Source organism: Stigmatopora nigra, chromosome 9 (assembly GCF_051989575.1).
Source record: "Stigmatopora nigra isolate UIUO_SnigA chromosome 9, RoL_Snig_1.1, whole genome shotgun sequence".
NCBI lineage: Eukaryota > Metazoa > Chordata > Actinopteri > Syngnathiformes > Syngnathidae > Stigmatopora > Stigmatopora nigra.
In genome coordinates this window covers 8,906,417-8,919,182 of record NC_135516.1, presented here as the reverse complement: position 1 = coordinate 8,919,182, position 12,766 = coordinate 8,906,417, and the positions used below count along the sequence as shown (strand labels likewise).

Genomic DNA, 12,766 nt, shown 5'->3' with positions numbered 1-12,766 from the left:
TAGCATTAGTTTTTATTGCGTTATGGCTCACTTAATGTCATCTGTTCACGCCAGACATGGTGTCGCCTAATGACCACTATTTACAACTATTTTGTGGTCACTAACTTCTTCTGGATGTTCGTGGAGGGCTGCTACTTGCACACAGTGATTGTGATGACCTTCTCAACAGATAAACTGCGCAAGTGGGTTTTTCTCTGCATTGGTTGGTGTAAGTACCTCACATACATGAAATTCCTATACGGGGATCTTTACTTTTTCTGTATTTTAATGTATTGGCCGAATCATAGCAAATTATTCCATAGTATCGTGTTCTCCGAGAATTAAAAAAACAAAACAATCCAATGACCTTTTACCATCCCAATGCAGCAGCTCATTAGCAGATGGTGTTTACTGTGTTGCCATGGTGACATTACTTTGGCACCACTTTGCATTGCTCCCTCCTGAGAATATTACTGCAAAGCAAAGGATGCTCTGTTTTGATTTGATTATTGTTTTTAAATTGATTTTAGATATTTCCCATGAGATCAAAGCACAAAACAGTCTTGTTAAAATCAACAAATTGCAAGCAATGTTGCTTTCTGATGGTAATAAGTGACTACAGTATTCGCTGCCTCATCTTTTGATTGACAAATGACACATCTGATGTTACACATGGATGAAGACCCTCTCGGGCTATTGCAATAATTAACATTGAGGACCTTTTTAAAAAAATACTGCCATATCTTTTTGTTGCACCTATGTGTAAGTGGGAGTAAATGAGCATTTATGAATAATAGGAGTTATTTTGAGTTGGTTTTTGTGTCACTTTGCAGTGGGTTGAATGTGCCAGATGGACAATTTAGCACATTTGTCATTCCAGATGAAACAAATTGAACCTAACGAATATTTTCACATTTTAAGGTTCAATTTTTCCACCTCTCTTTATTAATATTAGTCAAATTTGGAGGACTTCCAGATCAAAAAGGGAACATGCAGTATTTTTCATTTGGCGATGATTTATACCTCCAAATATGTGGGCTTGTTAAATAGTATATCATTTGTACAGATGCAATTAAATATGTTAGATGATTGAACTTATTTGATTTCTAGTTCATATGCAAAAATCATGCATAATTTCTGCCTTTCTTTTTTTTCTCCCAGGTATTCCATGTCCAATAATAATAGCCTGGAGCATGGGAAAGCTGTATTATGAAAATGAAAAGTAAGGCTTTACATGATGTAATTGCTCAAGTCATTTTTCAATAATTAAAAAAAAATGAAAGGGATAACATACAACAACAAACAAGTTCAGTTTCCTCAATTCAATTATAAACATGCTCATTTTTCTTACAGGCTGAGCTTGTCATGTACATGCTCATGTTTTTTTGTTGTTTAGGGTGTGTACACAACATTTTATGTCCATTCCTCTGTTATTTGTTGTGGGATCACAATAAAACTTGATAGGAATGTATACACATTGATCCTCCATACTGGATGTTTTATTAATTTATTTTCTAGCCAGGGCTGATTGAGTAATTGCAGACTTATTCTTGCCTTCAGCCTGTTGTAGCACATTAGTGCTATTTAATTTAACCAGGAAATAAAATTAAAAGCTATTTTTTAAATATATCCTCTCCCACAAATGAAACTACATTATGTTTGTCCTCTCAAAAAGGTGCTGGTTTGGGAAGGACCCCGAAAAATATATCGACTACATTTTCCAAGGACCAGTCATTCTTGTTTTACTGGTGAGCATCACTGATTAAGTGTTTTCATATTTTTTTTTGTGTATGAACATTCAGCAGCATTGGAGGAAAGTTATAATACCATAAAAAAAATGCCTTTTCTTTTCTAGATAAACTTTGTTTTCCTCTTCAATATCGTCAGAATACTGATGACCAAACTCAGAGCGTCGACCACCTCAGAAACGATCCAGTATAGGTAAGAAATAAATATGAAGTCTTTGATAACTCCACTAAGAAATGCTACTGGCAGAGCAGCCTTTCATTGAGTTTCTAATCGCCGCTTTCATTTTGAAGAGCTTCCTCTGCAATCATCTGAATTCAATTCCAAAAGATTTCATTAACATTCTTTTCTTTTCCTAGAAAGACTTTTGTCATATCCACAAATTGCCTATAGTGCTCACATTAGACGCCATGTATATTTAGATCGGATCTCATATTGCAAGTAGCTCCGGGATACATTATTAATATTAATCGTGCTTCATTAACTAAGCTCAGGGGGAAGTTCAGCTCCCATCTGGAAGTGCATTATTTTGCGTTAAAGACATGTTAGCAGTTGCCTATTTTTAGAAAAGTGAAAAATATCACACTCTACACTGCATCTGCGCTTGGTGCATTAATATAATATGGGATAATAATGTGTGATTCTGCCTGGGTGTGTTGTTGTGATATCATTCATATGTTGTTGACCATAATCAGCTTAGGAGTTTTGCTCCCTCACAGAAAAGCAGTGAAGGCCACACTGGTGTTACTGCCTCTCCTGGGCATCACCTACATGCTCTTCTTCGTCAACCCGGGAGGCGACGACGTCTCGCAGATCGTCTTCGTCTATTTCAACTCCTTCCTGCAGTCTTTCCAAGTGAGTGATGTGATGTCCGCCAACCCCGCAGAGACTCATTCTGACGGGCTCTCGTAGAAGCTTCTCTCCAGGTGTGTTTGAGTGAGCGTGAGGTCTCTTGACAGAGGAGGACGGAAGACATCCAGACGCTGTTATGTGTGTTTTACTGTCACAAATAAGAAATCTGCGTTGGCATGATTGCTTTCTTGTGGCTATTTTTCTCCTTGCCATTGTCAGATATTACACTTAATAGTAATATAAATATGGCAAATCAAATGGAATCTAATGTAGGAGGGTTGGACCTCTTTCTATTTTGAGTAGAATATATAGAACATATATTTTTTAGAGTTGATTTATTACTGATTTACAAAGAACAACACGGTTTCTAGTAACTACTACTCAACTGTTATACAAATGTGTCCATTAGTTAGTGTAGTCCTTCAGCATGGCACTGATGTATGTTTTCCCACAGGGCTTCTTTGTGTCGGTCTTCTACTGCTTCCTTAACGGGGAGGTGAGTATAGTATTGCCATGGGTCAAATATGACTCATTTCAAAGAAAGTCTTTGCAAAAGCAGCATATTTTTGACGATGATAAGGATTGACTGTCATGTGTAAATAACTGTCACTTTGTCATTCACAAAAACAACAAAATTAGATGACCTACTGTAGCTTTGTGCATTTTTATCAAGCTGCGTAATACAATCAAACCCAATTGGGTTGGGAATAAAGTATAGAGAAACCAATCTGAAATCTTGTCTATTATGTAACACCTTCTGAATTGGCAACTATTACTGTGTGATCATTTATAAGCCAAAGTAAAGGCTAACGTGTTTACATTAACAGGCACAAGTTGTGCAAGGTACTCATCTAATAATTGATTAGTATCTTAATTCAATTAAAGAAGCAATTCTCTTCTTATTAAGGACACCCAGCTATCCTTTTTTGCTATGCATTTTAATCGAGCCTTTCACACTAATCTAGTTTCATTTTGGTCATTATAATAGTACATAAACATCCATTTTAAGTCCTTCTTGGCTATTAGTTCTATAATACATGGAAAAAAAATCAAAGAACTTATTTTGTGGATTTAAAATAACACTTTTTATGACCTGAACCTTGTGTACTTATTTAAAATGCAAATGTAGCGAGCCCCTTGAGCCCATCTTGCAGTTAAGTAGACAACCACTTTCCATTTTTTGTCCCTTTTATCCACGATGCAGGTTCGCTCGGCAGTGAGAAAACGCTGGCACCGGTGGCAGGACAACCACGCCCTCCGGGTGAGAGTTGCACGGGCCATGTCCATCCCTACATCCCCAACACGGGTCAGCTTCCACAGCATTAAACACACCACAGCTGTGTGAATACACACAAATGCTGAGACACTGGTTTATGTGTGATTCATGGTCCAAAGACTGTCATGGCAGACTGCCGTCAAACTGCGTTTTATCAAGACTCGGGCCCACCGGCCAAGGTAAGCATTTGTACACGCTGTTTTGTGCTGTAATACATTGAATTTGAGATATTAATTACATGATTAAATAGAATGCAACTAATTTGAGCTTATATCCAAATTTAAAGGTGCTGTAAAATCAAAGTAAAAATGAATACATTATTGAATTGGGTGAAAGGAAAGACTGTTGTTAACAACTTTGACAAATTTAAGTGAATTTAAATGAATGACAGTCGTATGATGTTGTCATAATAACCATTGAAATAGTGTTAAAATAAAAAAATGTAATATTAGAAATTTACTGTTATTTATTTATTAATTTATTTCATATTTTAATGTCAACTCTGTCTGTGAAGCCCTTTAGATTTTTTTTATGATATAGAGCTATATAAATATACTTGGAGCGACTAAACCTATGCTATTCTTATTATTATATTGTATTGTTTCCGTGCACAATACAAAGATGGTTTTTAAATTAATTCCATTTTTTTTTTAAATTATTTTGTTTCAGACATTCACTGGCTTTTAAGTCAGTTTTCAGGCGGAATCTCCGCTTTGGTGTTCGCAAAACTACATTGAGCAAAAAAACTAATGGAATGACATTAGCCTTTAGATATTTTTTATTTATCTGTTTCCATTTTACATGCTCCACAAAGCTCATTGTATGTTTTGAAAAAGGACTTTAAAACCTCCTTTTTTGGGTTTTGTCAATAATAATGTATCTTGTGGGAATTTTAACTGTAAATAACTAGACATGGTGAGTCGTTCAATGTTTGTGTTCTATCTAATGTATATTTCGCTGACTCATAATTAGCAAATGTGAAGTGTACATTTCATATTTGTATTTTGTACAGGTTTCTTTCACTAGAAAAAGTGTTGTGATGTACACCATTACTGTATGGGACTGTCATAAATAGTGTGTAAGTACTATAAAGTAATGCAGTAAAAACACAGCGGTGCCTTTTAACTTATGAGTTATTTTGCTGATGACTTTTAAGTTTTCCTCCAGGAAAATTTACATTACAACCAATTGTGTGTCAGCTTTTTATTATTTTATTCCTCAAAGAGATGCTTTGAGATACGAGTGCTTCGAGTATGGTCAACAGATTCAACTCGTATCGCAAGGCACCATTGTAGAAGTATTTGTTGGAAAACAGTAAAGAAAAAAAGTAATTTGCTCCAAACTATCCACCCAAAACAAACTACTACGTATCTATGTCTTGCTCTATGCAAGAAGTTACCAGGCCAAAAAATAATAATATATCGTTGAGTGATGACTTTTCCCATCATGTCCATTCCATACTGTTTAGTATGAATGTGTGTATATATTTATACACACACAGACACACACACACACACTCCTACACTAGCTTTTTGCTAAATCACCTGCTTTGCCTTACAATCATTTAATATGCGTGTGCATGATTGCTTACATGTAAGCAAAAAATGTTTGTAAATTATGTCCTGGTGTTCTTAATTAGACTTTTTAAATCTACTAATGTAATTCTCTGTAGTATTTGAATAATAAACTGAAAATAACTGACCTTGTTTTCATGTTGCATTTTCTCAGTTTTTCTTAAATATAGTATATTTTGGGCAGCCCAAGTTTACTCCATAGTTGGCTGAGATAGGATGACACCTCGAGACCCTTGTGAGGATAAGCAATTCGGGAGCGGAAACATTATGTCTACATAATAATAGTCTGTTCTGACAAATACTGCTTCCCATGCTCTGACAACACTACGAGGGTCACTTGTATCGACAGTATCCAGTCCCACTAACAGTACAGAACAGTAGACTACATTGTGCCAGAGGCGTCTTTGTGTCCTTGTTAAAATCCGTCTAATGCAATTAGCTTCAATGCAAAAACTGGTTATGTTTGTATTACTATCATACATGTGATAACTAATAACACTTTCTTTTTGCTACCAGTAACTACTGATACTCAACTCTAAAACTCTAAGCATATTTTTCTTGCATTTCAAGGAATTATCCCAAAATTCACCAAAATTGACATAAAAATAGTTTTAGTATTGATATTGTTGTTGTTTTGAATTTATTTATGATGGGGAAAAACTCCCTGAATACATTCAAAAATAATCTTAATCTTCTAGATTTCTTAATCCAGAAAAATGAATGCATTTACTGTATTATTCAATTGGATGATATTAGAGCACCATCCCCTAATAGTAATAATGATAATATAATTAACAGAAGAAATGAAACAGAACAACAGTTCCCTCGTCTGGTCAAAAGTGAGAGTTACATAGTCTACTGTTTTTTACCCAAAATATGTTTAGTGTTACTTACTATAGACTTAAACACTACTCTACACTAAAAAAAATGTGAGATGTTTTCTTTTTCATCAAGTTGCAGGAAATTAAGATAATTGATCTAGAAATCTGGACCAATGTTATCAAGATTATCAAAATTTCTCTTATTTTAAATGATGAATATGTGACGTGTGTTATGTGTTATTATTTTCTTGTGGCTGTGCAGAATAAAAAAACAGTTTATGTGAAATATGTTTAATATTTACGATACCAAATCTTTAGCTGTGTGCAGTCAACAATTACTTTAGCTTGACTGAGTCCGTCGCAGACAGAATAATCCTGATTTTAAATGTAACATTAACCAATAGTTTTATATAAATATAGGTGGTTAAATGACCCCAAATAGTCACCAACCCTATAAAACTTATATTAATTCTCATCGGTATTTTGTATCTTTGGAGAGGAGACCTAACACATCCAGTCCAAACTCATAATCTGTAATCTTCCTTGTCGGCAATCAGAGATAAATAGTCGACTAACTTCTCGAATTAGGTCATGAGAGGATTTAATAAGAAATTTAAGACCCTTACAGCTTCCCACCTTCCCCAAATGCATTGTATGTGCCATCACTAATCAGACATAATACTCTGATAAATATATTGTGATGAAGGATAATTCATCAGTATGCAAACATGATACATTATATAATACATTAAGAACCATTGATTTATTCATACTATGTGCAGTTAGTGTATCACAATGTTTTGTCATTCTGGTTTGACTTTTGGGTATTTTTTTTCCCCCACTTTTGCAAGTTTTATCAGTTGTTAATTACCCACACAATACATTAGCAGAGCCTCAACTATCATCACATTAGAACAGTACAGTCAGATTACAGACAGACTGAAAAACAGATTATTTTGACCTTGTGTTATGATCTCCTGCTGGCCTGCTTGTAATTTTCCCTTGTGTGGCAGTGGGCGGAGCTTTTGCATCACCTGGTTCTGCCTCGTCAGGAAAGCAATTAAACTTAAACCAAGATAATGCCTTGGTGGTTTGTAATCGACTGCCTTAATTATTGATTTTTCTCACTAGATGCACCTTGTTTTGTACTTGATTCAGTCCTTGTTGTATGACTTTTTTCTGTATCCTCTACCTTGGGTAGGTATTGAGTGGTTCTTTTGTTGTACCGTATTTTCACGACTATAAGGCGCACTTAAAAGTCTTAAATTTTCTCTAAAATAGACAGTGCGCCTTATAATACAGTGTGCCTTATAATACAGTGCGCCTTAAATATGGAAAAAATATCATACATTAAGGGTGCGCCTTATAATGTGGTGCGCCTTATAGTTGTGAAATATACGGTAGTTGAATCCTTCACTTGGAGGACCTTTCTTATTGCCTCAGTTACTTGAATTTTTTATGAGATTTTGCTCTTCTTCTCTTGCAGATACAGATTTGCAATTGGAAGCTTTGGAAAGTTTAATATTAATAATAGTCTTTTCCAAAGAGATGTGGGAGGAATAATCCATTTGACCACACCTTACCAACAGATTAATCGTTTGGTATAATCTTCAAGGAGTCTTTTCATCTCTCTGAAAAGCCTCACCCAAGTCAGTTGGTTTTGATTGATTTTTGCAGTTTAGCGCGATTTGTTTGAGGTGAGTGATTTGTTCAGAGCGCCTGATTTTCCAAGGAATACTTTCTGTTCGCTCTCCCTCTCTGCGTGCAAGGTACCAACAGACAAATTGCCTTGTTAATCAGCGTGTCGATATATAACACTGACCCCGATGAGTGGCATGTATGAAACCCGTGCCGAGGGATTTGCGCAATGGCGACTAGAGAGGGCACAGCTGCTTTCAAGGTCGAACAAACAATGGCCTCGGTGGAGGCTTTCCATGACACATGCCAGTCACACAACAGGGTCTACTCCTGAATAGCATGGTGTCTTGGACCAGTTGAGCTTGAAGGGATGCAGCTGGCTCACTGATAGGGTCTTCATGACAAGCACCCAGTGGGCAGGGCGGGACATTTGCCCTTGGACATATGTCGACTTCATCCTGGCATTTGAACTTGCTATCTATTTAGAAATAATGATGGACCACTTTAGCATTGACATCACTGTATGCCAGTGATGTCACTCTGTAACAACTGTAGTTTTCTGGCCAATGGTGAAATTGGATTCAAACTTTTGGCACTTTTTTGGTTTATTTTGCTAAGAAAAGAACAATGGGTTTTGGCTAAGCACTGTCCAATCTATCCAATTCAGTATAGTATAGTGTATTAATTTGTTATTTTATTATTATTGGTAAAATAACTTGAGATACTTCAAGGCATTTTAAAAAGGTTTGGGATTTAATTTCCGCATGTAGTCTACTCTTTGCGCCAATACATTTAAACAGGACTTAAAATGAATAAATATTAGTATTTTCAATTTCAGTAGGTTTTAAATATACAGAATATTCATTTAATTTTCATATGCATATTTTAAAATTAGCCGTATGATGTATTTTTCATAGTGTTTTTAATGGTGTTGGTGTATTTTATTTAGTATTTTAATGGTTTTTAGAACAACCCCTGATCAGGATGGTACATTAGAATTTTCAAAAAATATTATTAGTAGTATTATGTATTTTAAGTAAAACCCCTGCTTGACGAATGACAATAACTTCTTTCTACTTGAATACGGCTTAATCACTGTACAAACTTTCATAATGAATAAACTAATAGAGAAGCAGCCAATTCATGGCTAATTATAATAATTGTCTACAAATAAATTCCAGTTCCGATGAGCTGTCTCTTCATCTTAATCCACAGGATGAGAAAAACACAATCACTTTAGTCATTAATGCGTATTTCATGGCTGTTGGTCCTGCAGTCCAAAATTTGTTTGGATGCACGGTCGAATAAGCAGAACTTTTTCCATAATTTACAATAATACACTACAAAGACCAAATTATTACTGACAATTACGAAAGTTTGCTTTTACATCCGACTCCAACTTTCGCATTAACAGTGACTCACATCGACCCAAAAAACCTAACAATTTATATTATATACACAACTAACGTCACATTACATTTCCCTTACTCAAATAATGAATGATAAATCAGGAATTTTGACTGACAAAGACATTTTTGACTTGATTTAAAATTTGACAAGCCATCATCTGATTTCTTTTCCCCCTTTTGAAGGCCACTCCGATCTTGCTCCTAAATAGAAACTCTGAGCCATATCCTTTTATAGAGCTGTCACTATTGATGGCCATATCTCCTAGCATCTGCGGGGTGGGGATGGCACCTGGGGGCATTGGATAAAGAGTCCTGATTGGCCATTGCCAGCCACTTCTAACTGGAGCAAGTCACCTCTTGGCATATTCTGCTAATGGCCCCAAAGAAGAAGGATGAGCCCGCACCTGTGGCGGTGCCCAAACCGCCAGAACCTGAACGCCCATCGACTCCTGCGTTCAATCCCTCGTCTATCAAGGTAAAAAAAATAAAAATAAAAGTAAATAAGATCCTCAGAAATGTAAGGGATTGATGTGCTTGAAATATTACAATTCTTGTGCATAGAAATCAACCCATAGTAGAAATAGGTTATTATTACTTTTTTTTTTACTAAACAATATGGCACCATATAAGAGAATCTATTATTTTTAGACATTGGTCATACAGATGCTTTCATAATAGTAACAGCTATGATGAAGACTGCATAGTTCTACACATAGTTGTTTGATCTGGTTAAATTTGAATCTCAAATCTGGCCATTTGATCCTAATAGTGAAATTTTAATATGAACTTTGGAATTTGCAATATTTCCCAGAACTGCAATCATATTCTGTAGACGTCAACGATGCAAGGCAGTGATTAGGAAGGTATTTTATTTTATTTTTTTAATTAAAGATCATGATCTTCCACTGCTTCTGACATGGTGAATGGGTTTGTTGTTGTTTGTTGATACAATTTTTATCTAATCCTTCTGATGAGTGTCACAGATGATCCCAACTGAATTTATAATGTTGTTTGTGACTTTTTCTAGAAAAAAATCTTTTAAATATTATACAATGTATGACCATTTTTTTCTACTTCTAAGTTTATTTTGACTACATTTTACAAACATTTCCTTTGCATTCAATAACACAGACATGAACTCATAGCCCTCATGTGACCCTTTAATCATACCTTAAAATATAATAGAGAGCAACAGACGGAGGAAATAAGTCTAGTGACAATTCAATGTAACAAAAGCGGTGCTGCAACACAATCCAATGAAGGCACTGGCTTTTTTTTCCCTCCCCTTTCGTCATTTCACCTTTATAATCCGCTACATAAAGACTTCTGTTCCTGCAGTTGGAATTCACCCCCGAGCAAATCGAAGGTATGTTTTTTTAAGGCCATTGTCTTGCATGCTATTTGTAGAAGGATGAGGTAGAGCTCTGACTAATCCCTTAGCTAATGTGTGGAAAAACATTGGGACGACAGCTGATGTGCAGTGCCTTACTGATAAGCACTGGATGAATAATGTCATAATAAATGAATGGCTAAACACAATTAAACCTGTTTCTTTGTATGGATTCTACTTTTGCACATTTTTTTCAAACCAAATTCAGCCTTTTGTTTCGTTAAAGAATTTCCTCTCATTCACAGATGCAAATTAAGAAACATAACAGCGACTGGTGGGAAAAAATCACAGTGAAAGTGAAGAGAAATGTGATTCAAGGTTTTTATTTTCTCCACAGATTTCAAAGATGCATTCCAGCTGTTCGATAGAACTCCCAATAGCGAAATGAAGATCACCTACGGGCAGTGTGGCGACCTCATCCGAGCACTTGGACAGAATCCTACCAATGCTGAGATTATGTTCGTGCTTGGGAGGCCTAAAGCGGAAGGTACGTGTTGGGTTGTGCTTGTGTGTACTTGATTTGACTCTCACTGTGTGAGTAGTGGGCTGTGCATGTGTGTGTCCTTCTAAATTAGCATCCTCTGATTCAGATATGCAGTCCAAAATGTTGGATTTTGAGCAGTTCCTGCCTATCCATCAGCACATTTGTAAGGCCAAAGATCAAGGCACCTTTGAGGATTTTGTGGAAGGCCTGCGAGTGTTCGACAAAGAGGGCAATGGCACCGTCATGGGTGCGGAGTTGAGACATGTCCTGGCCACACTGGGTAAAAAAAAAATCATTTTATTTGTAATCTTTATGTCATGAGGATGAAATGATGGTGTGGAAATGTTTTAGGTGAAAGGATGCGGGAAGATGAGGTGGAGCAGCTGATGCAGAACCAAGAGGATGCAAATGGATGCATCAATTATGAAGCTTTTGTCAAATACCTTATGGCTTCTTGAACAAAATATGAAGTAAGAGGCATTGTTCCATTGGGTTGCTGATTTATTAGGAATTATGGTGGAAATTTGGTCTTCCTGCAATATTACATTTTGTTGAAAGTCTACTACTGATAATTAAGGGGAGATTCCAAATGATTAGAATGTGAAACAACGAAGAGAATAAATGCAATAAGTTTGAATGAGTGTTTTTCTTTCCTAATGTAATTTTCAGACTATGATTCCGACACAAGTTTTAAAATCACTCTTATGTATGCCCTCTTTTTGATATATTGAAAATATATAACCACTAAATCTAAGTATAAAAAGCTCTGTTGGAAGTGCAGCTAAAGATTTGTTTTCTGATAGGCCTTCAAATTTTTTTGGGGGCTGTTTGACATAAGCCGTGTCCCCCTAAAAAGTATTTGAGACACCTATGCAAGATTAAAATTTAAGAAATTCATCAATATGCCAGAAATGACTAATTACATAAATGCAATGGCTGCCACATCCTTGGAGGTTAAATCACAAATTCCCCTGGTATATACATTGCACATATATAATTAGGCTCCCTCCAGTGGCATTAATACTAAATGCAGCATCAGAGATATACAATAGTCCAAATGATGAACAAATGTGCTTTTTGGGGGGTTTCTAAAATCTTATATACAAAGTTAAACTTTCCTAATTGTTCAAGAACTTAACTTTTTGAATGATAACAACTAACAAATAATCATCAGTCAAATTATTACCATTTGAAGTGAATTTTATTTTACCACAAGTAAAACATAATGAATAAACATCAATTTGTGGACCAACAACTGAAGTGCAGACATTTGATAAGGAACAACAGCGAAGTTTTAACCAAATTTGGGGTTTTTGGTTTCATGCATGACAACAGACAATCAAATAAGTACAAAACTTATGACAAAAACTGTTGTGAAATTGGAATGAGGACCCATAATGAGTGCATCAGAAGATCATCTTCTGAATCTTATGGATTGGGAAAGGCTTTGTGACATAACTGACTTTCAAAAGCAGGCCTGGATTCTGCAAAGCCTGAATAGGGACACTGCAATTGTTTTGTTACTTTTGGGCATGGCTAATCGAGGAATATATGAATAAAACTATGCATGCAAACCATGCAAGGAGCTGAGGAGAAC

General features: G+C 35.7%; 2 protein-coding genes across 5 annotated transcripts in view; both read left to right on the top strand.

Annotated features, from left to right (window-relative positions):
- The window catches only part of crhr2 (corticotropin releasing hormone receptor 2), a 31,620-nt gene extending 26,168 nt beyond the window's left edge, over positions 1-5,452 (top strand). For all 4 annotated transcript variants that reach the window (XM_077724852.1, XM_077724851.1, XM_077724849.1 and 1 more), the window contains 7 exons: positions 55-208; positions 1,141-1,201; positions 1,655-1,727; positions 1,835-1,920; positions 2,445-2,580; positions 3,032-3,073; positions 3,782-5,452. In XM_077724852.1, the coding sequence (XP_077580978.1) occupies positions 55-208; positions 1,141-1,201; positions 1,655-1,727; positions 1,835-1,920; positions 2,445-2,580; positions 3,032-3,073; positions 3,782-3,922 (693 nt within the window). In that variant the 3' untranslated portion in view covers positions 3,923-5,452. The remainder of the gene's footprint in view (positions 1-54; positions 209-1,140; positions 1,202-1,654; positions 1,728-1,834; positions 1,921-2,444; positions 2,581-3,031; positions 3,074-3,781) is intronic.
- Positions 5,453-9,628: 4,176 nt separating this feature from the next.
- On the top strand, positions 9,629-11,668 carry myl13 (myosin, light chain 13). The gene is made up of 5 exons (XM_077724148.1): positions 9,629-9,770; positions 10,634-10,661; positions 11,023-11,172; positions 11,276-11,449; positions 11,521-11,668. The coding sequence occupies exons 1-5, from the start codon at positions 9,669-9,671 to the stop codon at positions 11,625-11,627; spliced, it is 561 nt and encodes a 186-aa protein (XP_077580274.1). The 5' UTR covers positions 9,629-9,668; the 3' UTR covers positions 11,628-11,668.
- The last annotated feature ends 1,098 nt before the right edge of the window (positions 11,669-12,766 follow it).